Consider the following 16,158-nt stretch of genomic DNA (forward strand, 5'->3'; position numbering starts at 1 on the left):
CACAAATAAACTCTTTTTATGAAATGCTGTGTTAATGGTGTGTTAGTTTCCCCAGATGTAAATGGACTCAAACCAAAGAGTAGAACTGTTGTCTCGTCCGCAGAAGAGTCAAAAGTCTTGGGAGTCATCAAAGTGTGTTTTTTTTGACAAGTGTTAGAAGAACGTTTTGTTTTGGTCAGCTGTGGTTTTCTCCTTAGGACTCTCCCATAGACACCATTTTTGTTCAGTCTTTTTCTTATTGCTAAATAACCAAGTCTGACCTTAACTGAGACAAGTGGGGCCTGGCATTATTTAGGTTCTTTTGTTACCTGCTGGACAATAAGTGACTATTTAAAAACTGCATTTTGTATTTACTCGAGTTACCTCTATCTAATATTCAAATGTGTTTGATGATCTGAAAATTTAAGGTGGCCCAGGATGTGTTTCCAGTACCTGCTATAGCAAAACTAACTGACCGCTTGATATTTATTGTAAAAACATAACACAGTATTATTTTCCAGTAAGAGAGACAGTATGAGTAATTTAACCTCTCTCCAACAGTGAGATTAACTGAGTGGACTGGATTGCTGCCATGTTACAGGTGCAGTTTTCATGATTAACCAAGCAACAGCTTCTGCAGAACACTCATCATCTAGCTTCCTTTGTTTGGACAACCTTTGTTAACTTAAAATCAAACATCACTTCCAAGTAGTGGTCATTGTAACTTATATTTAACTTTGCAAAAGGGCCTGGCTTTATCAGCTTGCAGGAGTGCAAATAACAAGGGCTGCTTGGCTTTCAGACCATAGCTGATCTTTTCTGAGCACACTGCAAATGTGATAGGTATTACTACTCCTCTGCTTGACCTCATTACCAAAAAAGAGAGAGGGAGAAAAAACATCTGTTAAAGGAAATGGTTTGAAACTAGTGAGTATTTTATCGGCTCCAGGGTCTAGCTGTACAAAAAGCTCACCTAAAGCTTTCGCTCTGATATTCTGCACAGGCTCTTCAAGCAGCACACAGCAGCAGTTTTTGCCCGCTTAACATTCATGTGCTCAAAGCTGATAAAAAGAAATGACAAACAGAAAATGTAAGCTGTGCTACACACCTCCAGACAACCAAGAGACAAAAAAATAAATGAATAAAATCTGCATTTTCTAAACTCCCGCATATGGCTCTCTCATTGTAAAAATAACCCCAAAAAAAGATAACAGGGTTTTACCAGCATTAAGATGCAAGACCATCTACACGCACATTTCAAAAGGTGGACAGTCCAACAGCTTCATGACACTTGTGTTCCAGTGAGCTGTTGTGTGTCTCCACAGTCCCATCACTTTTTCTCTTGTTCCCAGCTCCATCTGTCTGCCTGTTTACATATCTGAAATGTCTGTCTTCCTAATAAAGCCATGACATAGTGAAAGAAGACTCTGGCTACAAAGGACCAGAGAGGAGTGCTCCAATGTGTCTGGTTTGGGCTTTATGTGAAAGCACATATGTTGATATAAACAAGACCACAGATATGATTCTTGTGCTTGTCTGGATTGAATTTCATGATATTTTAACTTATTCGTGATCATTAAATCCATTACAGTTACATATCTATTTAGGGAAAAGCCAAGAAATTCAGCACTCAGCCTCTCCCTCACTGTGACCTCAGCTCTCCAGCGTATAGGGGGAACTTTGGAGTCACCATATTTGCCTCTCCTGATCTCTGCTGCATTGGCTGAGGGCAGCTGGGTACTTTATTCACATGCTGTGGGACAGTCAAAAGTCAAATCCTCTTTGAAATTCAGCGTCAGTGCTCTCTCACTGCATCCTGTTGTTTGCTTGCTGTGATCGGTTCTACAAAAGCAAATTTGACTTAGAAATATATCAGACCTAGTATGTAGTGCCAGGGTAAAAAAGCAGTTTTTTTTAGGCTTTTACTTTTTAACCATTTCTGTTTTAGCTTATAGTTAATATACATTAGTTCTAAACAAACAATTTTATTGGACAACAGGCAAGAGATATGGAGTCCTGGTGTAACCTATATATTACTAAAAAATATAACCCTTATACCAGGGGTGGGGAATTCCAGGCCTCAAGGGCCAGGTTTTAGATATCACCCTGAGTCAACACACCTGAATCAAATGATTAGTTCATTACCAGGCCTCTGGAGAATGTCAAGATATGTTGAGGAGGTAATTTAGCCAGCCCTTAGTTACAAAGGCCCTTGAGGCCTGGAGTTCCCCCACCCCTGCCTTATACAATGCATACATATTACTTTTAAGATTAGGCTTGAAACTTTGACCTTTGATAAAGGTCAAAGTTAGGGCTGGATCACATGAGCCGGAACCATCCTGGAGCCAGGGTCACTACTTTGGCAGCTGCTGGCCTTTCTGTCTCTTAGCTGTTAACATTTTTCCCAGTATTTCTCCAGGTCAGCCTAGACTGTTGTTATTATCCCTGCCACAACCCAAGACTTACATGCTAGTTACTATAATAAAAAAATAAAGGTTTGGGTACAATGTTATCTGCTTTCCTAACTGCTTCTCAAAACTTTCTAGGGGGCCCATTTCCTGCTGTTCTTCTTTCGTCTTATCTTCCTCCCCTCACAACCAACCAACCAACAAACCAAGCAGATGGCTGCTGCTCCCTAATCCTGGTTCTAGCTGAGTTTTCTTCCTGTTAAAAAGGAGGTTTTCCTTCCCACTGTCACCAAACGGGACAGTGGGAGGTTGTCTGATTGTTGGGGTTTTCTCTGTATTATTGTAGGGTCATTACCTTACAATATAAAGAGCCTTCAGAGGACTGCTATGATTTGGTGCAATTTAAACTGCAGGCAAGCAGGCCACCCGCAACCAGTGACAGATGGCTTCCCCTCCCTGAGTCTGGTTCTGCCAAAGCTTTCTTCCTGTTAAAAGGGAGTTTTTTCTTCCCACTGCCACTGCCAGCACCACCAAGTGCTTGTTCACAGTGGATTTCAATTGAATTTCTCTTGAATATTGTAGTGTCCTTACCATACAATAGAAAGCATGTTTCTGTGAAGTGGCACTCTATGTATAAAACTGAACTGAACTGAAGTTGTGATATAAACAGCCTCCAGAAAACCAATCATAAACTTGTATGCAGGACTGAGAATTTGCATCAGGTGTTTTCAAAAATGCTGTAAAAGAGATCACAAGGGCAGTGGAAGACAAGCAGCACACCATGCCCCTATTTCCTGTTTCACTTAAAATATTTGACACTATAGAACAACAGTATAACTGGACAATCAAAAAAAGTTTACAGAACATAGTCTGATACCTGATTCGGTTGCACTTGGTAATGACGGGCACCTCAAACTTGACTCATTCATCAAAAACAAGACAAGGGTAGATTTCACAAAGTATTTCACTAAAGAAGCTAAAAGAAGGACCCATCCAAGGACCCAAGAAAACTGGAGCGGTGCTACATTAAAAGGGAGAGACAATCACTTCTGCCTGAAAGCATCTCTTCAAAAATATAAGAGCAAAAGTCATCTGCAGCCGACCTTGGAAGTAATCATCACAAATGTTACCAGGACGTGATAAAACGCAGGGATGTGTACATATTACACTGGTTTGGTTTGCATTGCCATAGTATGTTTACCTAAAAACGCTACCCTGCCACAGCTACACTCCAACCAGTGTCGAAATCAATCAAGTTACTTTCTTTTAGATGTGCTTTGTGGTATAGATGGTGAAGCCAACCAAAGTCTTTCCCATACAACTCTTCTCTGCAATTTAATACACAGCTAGTGTTTATGCTTTAAAAATATTTTTTGTTGAATCAGTATGTTAAACTTCAGCTTTTTATGAGGAATAACTACAGAGCAATATCTAAACCATTGGTGTCAAAAATAAGGCCCAGGGGGCCAGAATCAGTCTAGCAAATACTCCAACCTGGCCCACTGGACAACTTTGGAAAATGTAAAGGAGGGCATAGCATTTGGACTTTTAACTGTATTTCCATATATTTTCAGCCACCGGGTTATGGCTGAATTCCAGTGGAATGACGGTAATAGATGTTCCAGCCATGTGTTCCAGCCCTAAACCTAACCTTATCCCTAACCGTAACCATAACCTTATTCTGAACCTTAACCAGCAGTTAAATGGCGTAAAGTAGTGTTTTCCAAAGCGATTTCAAGAAAATGAACGAACATGTGTAGATTGAGTCCAAACGGTTCTTATATGTTCTCCTTTTTCCGATGTCGTCATTTAGGAACGCGTTGGGTACCCAAAAGCATAAAATGTTGACGATTTGTCACCTGGCGTAAAATATTAAGCTTAGGGAGTGAGAATGTGTTGATATTTTACAGCTTTTCCTATTGATAGAGAACTCTCCTGTGGTCATTCATACCACACCAAATTAAATTTGTAACAGATAAAAAAAAGCAATTAAAATACAGACATTTTTTCCCTCACTTTGTCTGAAAGGTGAAAAGTCACGTGGCTGCAGCCTTCTTTGTGCACCAGCTTAGTGATTTCACTATACATATTAATAACAATAACAAAGAGGAAGCAAGACACTTTTCACATCCTGTGTATATAAAAATGGAGTCACTGAAACATTTAAAAGGAAAAGAGTTTTACCCTGAAAACTTGTATCCTGCCCTCTGCTTTGAACTTCTTGCTAATGTGTTTGCTACATAATTATGACCCGAGAAAAACTGATGGTATCCAGCAAGGACTTTGATATTACAAATTTGCATTTAAAGAGAGATGACACTATCACACCCTCTATCTTCTCTGTTTACTTTTCTGAGCCTTCTGCCCTGTAAATACTAAATGCAGCTGAACATTTAAACATTAGATTAATTAAAATGCGCTGAATTGCTATCTTCACAACCCTGTTGTGTTGATGTCAGAATTAAACTGTGACAGCACTGAGCAGCTCCTTCAGTGGGAGACTGCGGCACCCACGGTGTGGGACGGAGAGATTTCGCAGGTCTTTCCTCCCCACTGCTGTCAGACTCCATAATAAAGACTTTAACTGATCAAGCACACACATCCATACATATGCAATAATACTAAGTGCAATAATCCTTTCTGTCATCGTTGTATTTTTACTCAGTTGTATATAGTATTTGTATTTGTATTCTATTTTTATCTTATTGTATATTTATTTTATTTTATTCTACTGTATATAGTATATTATTTTATTCTATTCTGTACAGTTGTGTACTGTATTTATTCTTATTGTATTCTAATTTTTGCCTCATAACTTTTGCACTGTCCACTTCCTGCTGTGACAAAACAAATTTCCCACGTGTGGGACTAATAAAGGTTATCTTATCTTATCTTATCTTATCTTATCTTATCTTAAACTGTTGGGCTTCCTCATTCTCGGATGATTTCTTTAAAAAAAAGGTAACAAGATCTGATTTGTTTCTTTATCTTGGTTTCTACTGGCAGCTGTTAAAAGCAGCAGGCTTTGCATAATGAGTCGGTCCCTGTGCCTGTGATCACCAGCATCTCTCACACACACACACACACACACACACACACAGCTTTTATCACTGACCGGCTCGCTCCTGTCCGTACACAGACTAATGACTTTTCAGCAGCATTAATGGGCATATAAAGGACGAGGGACATCTACTTTAAACGGCTATGTAAAGCCGAGGAGCTGGGGCTTTGGCGTGAGGCTGCCTTCCAGCTTCTATGGGCTACGTTAGATTGATCGCAGATCAGATGCAGTCTTGTATTGAATGGGCTTACTGAACAGGATGGAAACCACCTCTCTGGAGAGAAATAGGAGAGAGAGGAGGGACAAGCTGCACAAGCATCCTGCATTATTGATTATCCAGCAGGGGAATTCCATGTTGAAGGTGAGAATGAAGGCACGCAGGGACACTACACAGCTAATTTCTTATCTCCAGACTGTAGCAGAGGTGGTGTTTGCAGTCCTTAGATTAGAGAGGTGCGCAGGGAAATAACAGCATTGCCTTCTTTGCTACAGCTGCATTACACTGAGGCCCTGAAGGCTAATAAGCCTGTCAGTCAGATGTTTGCACCCTGAAGTGACAGGGCACACTGTAGAAGCGAAGTTTGCAGACTCGTGGACTAGAGAGAAGAAAAAGCTCACCTTCAAAAGGACACCTTGGGAGCACAACGCCTTGGAGGAAGGGACAGGAAGTGTCGTCAAGCCTTGAAAATGTTAAGTGTGTGGTAAAGAATTTGAGAGGCATGAATTCCTAATGTCAAATGGGACTGTAATGAGATATAATGAATGCATAGCCAAACAGGCCAGAAGAGCGGACGATCTGTCTGTTCTGCTTTCCATTCAAAGCGAGGAGACGAAACCAGCCGTGAGCTGCTACAGTAGTTCCTCAGAGCCGCACCTGTGCGCTGATATCTTACACCGCTGCGTTACTATTTGCAGTGTAATCTTCTCAATGTAGCTTCAGCTCTGGCTGTGGTTCAAATGATGTTGACTGTACAGCGGTTACAGGAAATTACACTGAATGAAAAGGCGTGTGAACAAAGATCGGCAGCAGATTAAAATATGTGCAACGACAGGAAATGTAAGCAGTACAGTAAGCACAGGTTTTCTTTGAACCCCCTCCTTCCATAGCACTCTTCTCCCTAGGTGTCCTGTGTGCAGAAGGTAACAGGAAGTAAGGGTCTAAGACTTTAGTTCATTTCAAGTGATCCACAAATAACCAGAAACAAATTTTTCTTCAGCTGTTTCTCTTTATTATTTTTTCATCCACATGTTATTGCTGTTAAGCTCCCTGCCACGTGTAATGTTGGGAAAAGCCTGATTTCTGTGTTTTGCCTGTACACCTGCAACTTTACACTCCCCCCCTGTGACCTTGTGTGCTTTACCCCTCATCTCCATTTATATTCACTTCTACTCGCAGAAGGTGGCACTTTATTCAACACCATTAACAAGGCAACAGAAACCTTATAAACGTGAAGTTAAACAGCTACTGCTTTTCATCGTCCGTCGTTCCGATTATTATCTCTAGCATTTTCTTCAACATTTTATGATTTCATTTATAAAATGTCAGACATTTAAAGTAACTCAGTTTATTGAATTTTTCAATCTGGTTTGATCTATGGTGGAACATTTTGGCATTTTCATTTCAACTTCATACAATTATTTCTTTTATAACTAAACTGTTGGGATGAGAGTGAAGTTTGATTCACTTTAAACTACTCGAGGTCCTTTTCTCTCGATTGAATGCCAACAATGTTCCCACCGTTTAGGTTAATTCACCCTGAAAACGAAAGCAGATTTGTTGGGTATTCAAGATTTGACAAAGATAGAAGCAAAGAAGAGAAAATCCATCTGCCAAGCTGTCTTTCTCCAAGGTCCTCTCTGATTCCCCAATTATCTTCCCATTCAGTATCTTGTAACAGACTCCCCACTCAGACGGGCGCAATCCATTACTTTCACGGTCATTAGCTTCATGTCGAGTTTCTCAAAAAGAAAATGCTTTTAATTCAAAAATCCCCTTTGGTTTTAAAGGATTGCATCCAAAACAAATCAATTGAATACACGGAATACCTGCAGACATTCCACTCATTTTCCCAGCAGTGCTTTAAGGCCCACGAAATGCAAGTAAGAAAAAAACCATTCTAAAACCCACTAACCTCTGAGAGTACAAAAACATAATGCACAGCGCTACACAGCTGTGCGCAGACCGCAACACATCATTTTCCATTTTTACTGACTTTCTTGTTCTTTTCTTTCCGCCCACCATTACCCGTCGGGTGCTCCTGCAGAAATCGAGGCTTCTCCCAACATCAAAATCACAAGCACTTGCATGGTCATCGTGTATCTTTAGTTTGTACCACAGTGAACCATCATACAAAATAATCTTTTAACGTCGACTACTAGCAAAAATAAAACGTGTTCCCTCGTTGGCTTTGAATTCTACGCTAAATTGACTTTAACGGTGCAAGAGGTGCTACATGTATTCTGCTAAACATTCTAGTCACTAAAAAGTAAATTAGCTCATTATTTTATTACAAAAATACTAAATCTGTCCACAGGCTAATCAACTGTACAATAGAGTACTTTCCAGGAACTGGTATCAGCTACTGTGTGCCTGTACTGTGTCACAAGTGGGTGGAACGATTAAAGGCCCTGAAATAGAGCCCAGTGCAAACATAGGAGGGTCTGATAGTAAATATTAGATTAAAAGCTGATTGCAGAAGATGATGGAAGTTTTCCAGGAGATCAATAGCTCCTAGCTCCGCTGAGGGATGTTAGGGTCCTCCTGGCTGCTCTCCAGCAGCTCATCCTCAGAAAAGCTGATGTGAAGGCAGGTATCATTCATCGGGGAGAAGGGCAGCGGGTGGCCACAAGTGTCCGACTGTGAAGTGAGGGTGGGGGCTTCAGTGGGATACGACTCAGCGGCTGAGAGAACGGTTTCCCCCCTCTCCTCCACGGGACTGTTACAGCCACTGGAGGCTGTTAAAAATGTCCCACGGTCCCCGAACAGGTCGTCGTCGTCACGCAGGGGCGACAGCAGGGACTTGGTTTCGGAGCGCACGCCCGAGTCCTCGCTGGTGGAGCAGGAGCTGCTCTCGCCGTTGCTCAGGGAGTGGAAGTCACCGGATGACAGCGAGTTGGGGGTGATGTCAGGGAACGAGACACTGCTGCTGCGGCTGGGGGCTGCGTCGTTAGAGGTGACCTCTGCGGGCGTAGGCGCAGCTGCGACCTCTGACCCTGGAGACAATGTCCTGCTAGCTCTCTTGCGGTTTACGGAAGGTGGAGGAGGGTCGAGTTTGGGGATTATCTGCCTGCACCTGTCGGTGAGAAAACAGAGGCACCGGTTAGTGAAGCCTTCAACCGGCTAACATGTTGAGAAACAGTAGATTCATGAGCACATTTTCTGTTTGGTTTTTTTTGGGTTTTTTTTTGCTTATTTATATTCAGCATAATTTTCTACATTATTAGTAGAAGAATGCACCTTGAGCCAGTTTTGCTCCATCAGTCACATTATACTCCATTAACCTGAGTGCACTGTGGTGTAAGCTGCTACTACACGACACAGTGACTCTGTCTCTGGCTCCCTGTTGTTCCAGCTGTCTAGGAACTTATCTACGTCCCACAGCTTCTCTGCGGGGGAAACGGAGGGACGGGCGAAGAAAAAGAGCCAAAGACTGCGGGAGGGGAAGCGTAAAGAAGCAAGGAAAAAGCTGCAGGCTTTCCCCCAACCAGAAATAGCTACATTGCTCACTCTGATTTTACCACCATAACATCATGACAAGCACCAGTGCTCACAACCACACTCAATTATAGGCATTCTCTTGGAAAATGATTCCTGACAAACATCCGATAACAAGCCTCACTTCCTCCCCGACTCCTCCCATTTACATTATAACTGTGGCTGCTAACTTCGTTCCCCCGAGAAATCTGGTCCGTGGGTGAATCCTGGGCTGAGTAATGAACTTATGTGACCTAATGATGTATTTGCCGTCTCCACACGAGGATGATGATGACAGCTACAGTAATGATGGGGAAAACATCTCCTGAGATAATTATCCGCCATTTCCTACACTAACAAATGGAGCAGCACAACGTAGCACAGGAAGGTAAAAGTCAACCTGAACTCCACTGACTCCAAAGGCACAGGGGGGTATCATTAGTAAGCCAGTGTAGCTGTGGGGATTGCAATGCAGATGAAGAAAAATGTAGCAATGAAAGGGCCGGCATTCAAAGGTTGTGGTTCCCTGAGAATGGAGCCGACTGCTTTAGGATCCCTCGACTTTTCCTCAAAGGACAGCATGTGGTAACTTTTTTATTTTCAGTTAAATGTATTGGAAACTGTTTTTATTGACTGACACAAAATGTGGCACCTGCATCAACGGTGGCCACAGGCTGAGTTTTAATGAGGTTAGCAGGTTAACATTTGTGGTTTTCCATGAAACGATGTTAAGAAATTTTTGGTGGAGACATTCATGTTTATACTCAAAGTAGCACACATAGTGAGCCCTAAAGGCAAATGAATCCACTTGATTCTTACTCATATTTAGCTTCTTTTTGGGCTGGTAGGTTCACTGTTCACGCACAATCTGCTCATTTAACGGTTTGACTCTGCAGCAGGTTTAAATGGTGTTATTTTTAAAGTGCTGCCAAGTTGTGGCTTGGATTCCAGCTGGATTGAGCATCAGGCTATTTTCTTTTCCTCTACTTTCTGTCACTATTTTGATTTAGCACTACTCTGGAAGACCAGGACATACAACTGGGATTGGGGTTGTCAACAGAACAGATACTGCTGATATCTTTCAATACCAAAATTCTGAAAATGTGACAGTACTTTTGTGTTTTTGCCTTAAGTACTCTAGCAGGCCTTTGTACTGAAGCTGTGAATCTTCTGGAACTGAACGAGATGAAATATGCCAGGAAGTGTTTTAGTTTATCCTCACTTGCTAAAGAAATAAAACAGGAACACACACAAGCACAGGATAAACTACACTTGGAAGATTGTGACTAGTACAGCTGCTGTAATTGCTTTGCCACGCTCATTAATAAGAAGGCTGGTATGGAAGTACTTAGTATTCGAGGTAGATGACCAACGAATTCGTCAACCAATTCGCCAAAGGCAAAATGTAAAAATGCTGTCATGTCATTGCAAGGGACGAGGAAATAGTTCCAATACTTTAGCGAACCACTTAAAACAACTGACATTCAACAGCATCCAAAGGTAAGTCAGCTATAGTGCTGATTGTAGGGCTGCCACAAACGATTATTTTGATAGTCGACTAGTCACCGATTATTTTTGCGATTAGTCGACTAATCAGATCATCATCCATTGAACGTAAAAGTACAGCTTATTGCACCAGCAGCATCTGCTCTTATATAACTATCATTAGCTTACAGCTTTAAGTGTTTAAGGTCTGTGCTAACTAAAAATAAAGACAAGATGATAGTTAATTGAATTCTAATTAAATGTGCAGATTGTTTCGGTGGAGTTTAATAAACTCAGCCGATTTATTCAGGAACAAATAAAATACTGAAAAAAGCCAAACAATAACATTTTTAAGTTATCTAAGTGACTTGTATATGTTTAACCTGAGTAGGGCGGTGGGTTTGAAAACGATCTGCCGGGAGTCCGGTGCTCTCATGGCCCCCGGCTAGCTATCGAGCTAGTGGGTAACAGACGCCTCCGAAAACGTCGGCGCGCTTTTGAAAATATGTGGTGTCTTGATAAACTGAGCAGATATTTGAGGTTTACACAGCTACATTCTCGCCTGAAAATATGTTAAACGTTTATTTTGTGACCCAGAAAGAATAATAAGAGTAATATTAAAACTAACTAGCTGCCGCCATTGTTGACAACTGCGCTGGGCCGCGCTATGAATTCTGGGACACAGTTTCTTCTTCTTCGGGGTTTAACGGCAGCTGGCATCCTTGTACATGCAGTGCTGCCATCTTCTGTTTCAGTCCGTTATTACACTCTTAAATCCTGCTACTTATTCCTGCTTTTGGGATCTTACAAAGCTTCAAATGACGCGTCGACTATTAAATCAGTCGTCGACGATTTTGATAGTCGACGTAATCGTGACTAGTCGACTAATCGTGGCAGCCCTAGCTGATTGGCTAAATTAAAGTAAATTATTGCTTCAATAAATGCTTAAACTAATGTTAATGTATATAACATTACAACTTCTAATATTAACATTTTAAATAAATACTCTGCCAACACCATGTCTGTATTTTAAAGTTACAGTGTGTAAAATCTCACCACTAGACGTCAGTAGATTTCTTTACCCTTCCCAATTCAAGAGCACAATCCTAGCTATGGTGGCCACCGTTTATTTGTATTGAGTGTCAGTCTGCTAACCCTTTCTGCTGTGAGCGAAACTTTGACATTTAGCAAATAAGCTCTCATACATTATGAGAATGTAATCAAGTTGTTTATCAGAGTGAAAGCGTGATTTGTAACATACATGAGCCTAACATTAGCTGGCATGACGTTAGCTTATAACCAGCTGTTGTTGCTGGATAAAACATGTATTATCCTTCACATCTTGAGTCTGAAGAGCTAATTTAAATTTTATTATTATGTAACATAACAGCTTTCATTCTATATTATGTAGAGCTACAGAGTGTTAGTGATTAAACAGTAGATACTTTAGCAAGAAAATACTGAAAATAGGTCACTGAACTTTAAAAATCCAATGCTCAGTTAGTCCCGTTAGGTGTACAGAATACAAGATGAGCTAAGGACTGGGGTCAGACTTTTGACTGTGAAATGGCCCACAGTAGCCCACAGTGATCAAGTCGTCCAGTGCTCATTATCCTATAAAGTCAAGTGATTATTATGAGAGTACCTGCAATGACAGTACAAACACAGTTCAAAAGAGAACATGAGTGCTTACTTCTGGTGTATCATTTGATCAGCAATTAGATTCAGTTGATTTCACTGTGGATTTATCTTTTTTTCACAATGCAGCTGGAAAACTACTACTTCCACTACTTCTAAATTGAGGCAGGGCACAAAGACAAGCGCAGTCACAATTCCCGGCTGATCCCAAGCTAACCAGCAGCAAATGACTCCTCAGCAATCTTCTACGCATCCAACTGGAATCTCATATAGGGTGTGATATTAAAACTAGTTTAGTTGTTGTGCACCTGCCAGCTGCTTTGGATTCCACCCCAGCTCCTCCCTTAGTGCTGTGTGTGACTTAATTGTCATATTGGTCAGTGACTGCCACTCGGATCTGTGCTGCAGGTCTTGCTGCTGCTATGGGAGGAATGCTCCCGGTTGGCCTTTCCACGTTTCATAAATGCGGATTAATATAAATTAACTCTGATGTAAATACAGTTCTGTTTTGACTGTAGTGGTCCTGACTGAACTTGATTAATTACAAGATTTCTGATGGTTTCTTTAATAGCTGCTTGTCACACATGCAGCAGAACAGTACGTGAGACCTCTGGTGCTTTATGGCGGTGGATGGTCTTCTCAGATTCTCTCGGTAAATCAAAACATGCATGTGACAAAAACACACACTCACACTCTAAAATATCTCACAGAGCCGACTCTAACAGATCGAGTCTAAGACAGGTACATAAAGATGTGCCGCTCCTCCAGCCCTGCTCTGACAGTTTTACAGCTCAGGCCAAACCTCCACAGATAAAATAATACCACGTCTTGACAAGAACGTTTCCTCTCTTCTGGCAAAACCGGGAGAGACAAAACAATCCAACAAAAGGTGGAAAACAGAGACAAAAGTGCTGTGCATAAAACATTTGTGACTCATTGATTACCTCAATGCTAATGCGGCTTCTAAATTTGCAGAAGCACATTTGAATGTAAATAGAGGTTACGCAGTCATTAGCAGAGAAATCACTGGCGAGACCTACGCACGAGCCAGCGAACACCCACACTGTTCATCCACTGCATGCACAGACACATGCTCCACATGCTGGTTACCATGAGTAATACTCACATAGAGGGAGGAGAAGGGGCAGAGAAGAGGAGGAAGAGGAAGAGAGGAAGGGGGCTTAGGCAGTGGCAGAGAGCTCCCCGGGCTCCCAGGGAGAAGCAGGTTGGTGCGGTAAACGATGAGAGGGATGGGGATGGGGACAGGGCGATGAAAGGCATGAGCTGGGGGGGTTTAAGGCAGTGGCTGATGATATCTCGTTAGGAAATGAGGGATGGTTAGAGGAAGAAGAGGATGAGCAGGAGCGGGTCCTCACACCTGTACCAAAGAGAGGCCACAATTAGACGACAGAGAGTCGGGGAGCTATGCATGTGGAAGGAATAACAGCTAAAAGGTTTTGGATTTGAACATTTCCATCATTGGTACCCTCCGTGGTAATATCTAATACCACACAGTAGCAGACAGGAATGGAGATATTCGGTCGAGCAGCTGGGTGTGGAAGTATTTTCCCCCATTCTAAACTCAGCTTCAAGAAGTCAATAATAACTTCGGTGTTACATAAGGTGGAAACATGCACTTCCCTGACTAGACCAAAGGTTTTTCCATCAGTCTGACTTGGTGCGTGGCGCTGAATACAGCTGCAAATGCCAGCAAGAGGTGAAAATCAGAGAGATAGCGCATTCAAAATGCTTTGTGGAAAATATGCATTTTACAAAAGTCACCTTTAGCTGACCTGAAATCCAAAGGTAGCATTGCAAAGTACTGCATGACCTCAATTCCAAAAAACCTGGAGTGCTGTGTAAAATGTAAATAAATACACAAAGCAAAGCTCTGCAAATCTCACAAACCCATATTTTACTTGCAATATAATGTGGAAAACATAACCAATGTTTAAAATGAGAAAATGTACCAATTTAAACAAAAAATAGGGTCATTCTGACGTTGATAGTAGCAACACATCTTTTAAAAAAAGCTGTGAAGTAGGGAAGGGGCCATGTTCACCATGATTTAACAATACTCGATAAACATCTGGGAACTGAAAAGACCAGGTGCTGGACTTTTGGGAGAGGGATGTTGTCCCATTTTATTTGTGATATATGAATCTAACTGCTTAACAGTCCTGGGTCTTCTTTGTCATCATTTTTATTTCATAATGGACCAAATGTTTTAAATTAGTAAAAAGTCTGGACAGCAGGCAGGGCAGCACCTGGACTTTTCAACTAAAAAGCTGTGCTGTTTAATAGCTGCAGTAAGCGGTTTAGGATTGTCTATCTAAAATATGAAATGCCTTCCTTGCAAAACCTGTTTGCACCTTTCAGCACTCATGATGCTTTTGAGATGTGCAAACTGCAAATTATGCAGACAATAATGCACCCCCAATACAATCAGAGATGCAATTTCTATTCTTTACTCCAGAGAATGCAGTGTCCACGTTTTCCAAAAATAATTTCAGTTTATCCAACCGCAGAACAATTTTACAGTTTAATTTAGTCTATTTGAAATGAGCGTTGGTTCAGAGAAGACAGCAGAATTTCTGAGCAGTGTTCACATATGGGCACTTTGTTGAATGTTAGAGCTTTAACCTCTATTTGTGGATGGCAAAATGAACTGTGTTTACAGACAAATACTTTTGGAAGTGTTCTTGAGCCCACGCAGTGACTTTACAGACAGAATCACGCCTGTTTTTAATGCCTTGCTTCCTGAAGGCCAGAAGATATGGAAATCTAGTATTGATTTTTATCCTTCTTTCTTACGCACAGAGATTTCTCCAGATTTTCTTAGTGTTTTGACAATGCTATGTACTACTGATGATGCTTTTCTCAAATTCTTCACAATTTTACATTATTCTGAACTTTTCCACAATTTGTAGCACCAGGTTTTTGCAGACCAGTGAAACCACTGCCTGTAAAAACCATGTTACTGACCTGTTAACCTAGTTATTCCCCCCAACAGCTGTTTCTTTGTAGTGCTACTTACTTTTCTAGCCTTTTTGGCTTTTGTCAAATTCAAAAAGCGCTAATACCATTTTACAGAATTTTGTTCGTTTATTTACATTTTCACAGCAATTCTAACATTTTTGGAATTTGGAATTTACTTAAAACTGAAAGGATTACTGTCATTCACTGTGCTGGTTATTCTGGCACTATAAGTTACTGCATTTTTTTCATGTATTGTAATCTGTAAAAACTGGACAGAACACAAAACCTTGAGGCCTGTCAATTGCCTTAGAACAGCAATGCAAGTCAACTACTTTAGGCATGCATAAATAATGTCAATAATTACCTCGCTTGAAAATAATTTGTGGTTAAATTAAAAACTTGCAGAGAAAACAAAAGCTGCTGGTGTAGCTACAGTAAAATATCTCCAAGCTGCTGTCGCTTTGCTGCTAGCTTTCTACATGCTACGTTAGCGATCCTGCTAGCAGCTAATGATGCATGGTTTGAACTGAAATGTGCCAGCTCTGACATCCAATCCAATCCAGTTTTTCGAGTCAGGACTGAACTGAGCTCACGACTGGACTCCATTAGATTGGATTGGTGCATTGCTACTTGGTGGCACATGATAAATCTGCAAAGTAGTGATTAATTTTCCTTCCATAACTCAAAAATATCACAAAAACAAAATATCTTCTTAATAAAAAACTTTCCACAGACAAGTCTATTACTTAAGAAATGGTTAGTAGATGGAGTACCAGTGCCTTTTCCCTGAATTATTTTACTACCAAAGATATGTGACAGCCTTTTCACTGTCTGTTCTTGAACTAATAAATCTCACATGAAAATAAACGAACAGAGCGGAGAGAGGAGCAAAGGCTTTTTAAAACATTTATTTA

The 16,158-nt window shown here is 41.1% G+C and overlaps 1 protein-coding gene across 2 annotated transcripts in view; it reads right to left on the minus strand.

The window, feature by feature from the left end:
• Positions 1-6,654: 6,654 nt before the first annotated feature.
• The window catches only part of LOC146571079 (carboxyl-terminal PDZ ligand of neuronal nitric oxide synthase protein), a 52,421-nt gene continuing 42,917 nt past the window's right edge, over positions 6,655-16,158 (minus strand). For both annotated transcript variants that reach the window (XM_085280043.1, XM_085280044.1), the window contains one exon: positions 6,655-8,741. In XM_085280043.1, coding sequence (XP_085136169.1) covers positions 8,180-8,741 — 562 coding nt within the window. In that variant the 3' untranslated portion in view covers positions 6,655-8,179. The remainder of the gene's footprint in view (positions 8,742-16,158) is intronic.

The sequence above is a fragment of the Mchenga conophoros genome, linkage group LG7 (assembly GCF_057382185.1).
Source record: "Mchenga conophoros isolate Kocher_MC1m ecotype Shallow Benthic linkage group LG7, M_conophoros_male_GT1.1, whole genome shotgun sequence".
Taxonomy (NCBI): domain Eukaryota; kingdom Metazoa; phylum Chordata; class Actinopteri; order Cichliformes; family Cichlidae; genus Mchenga; species Mchenga conophoros.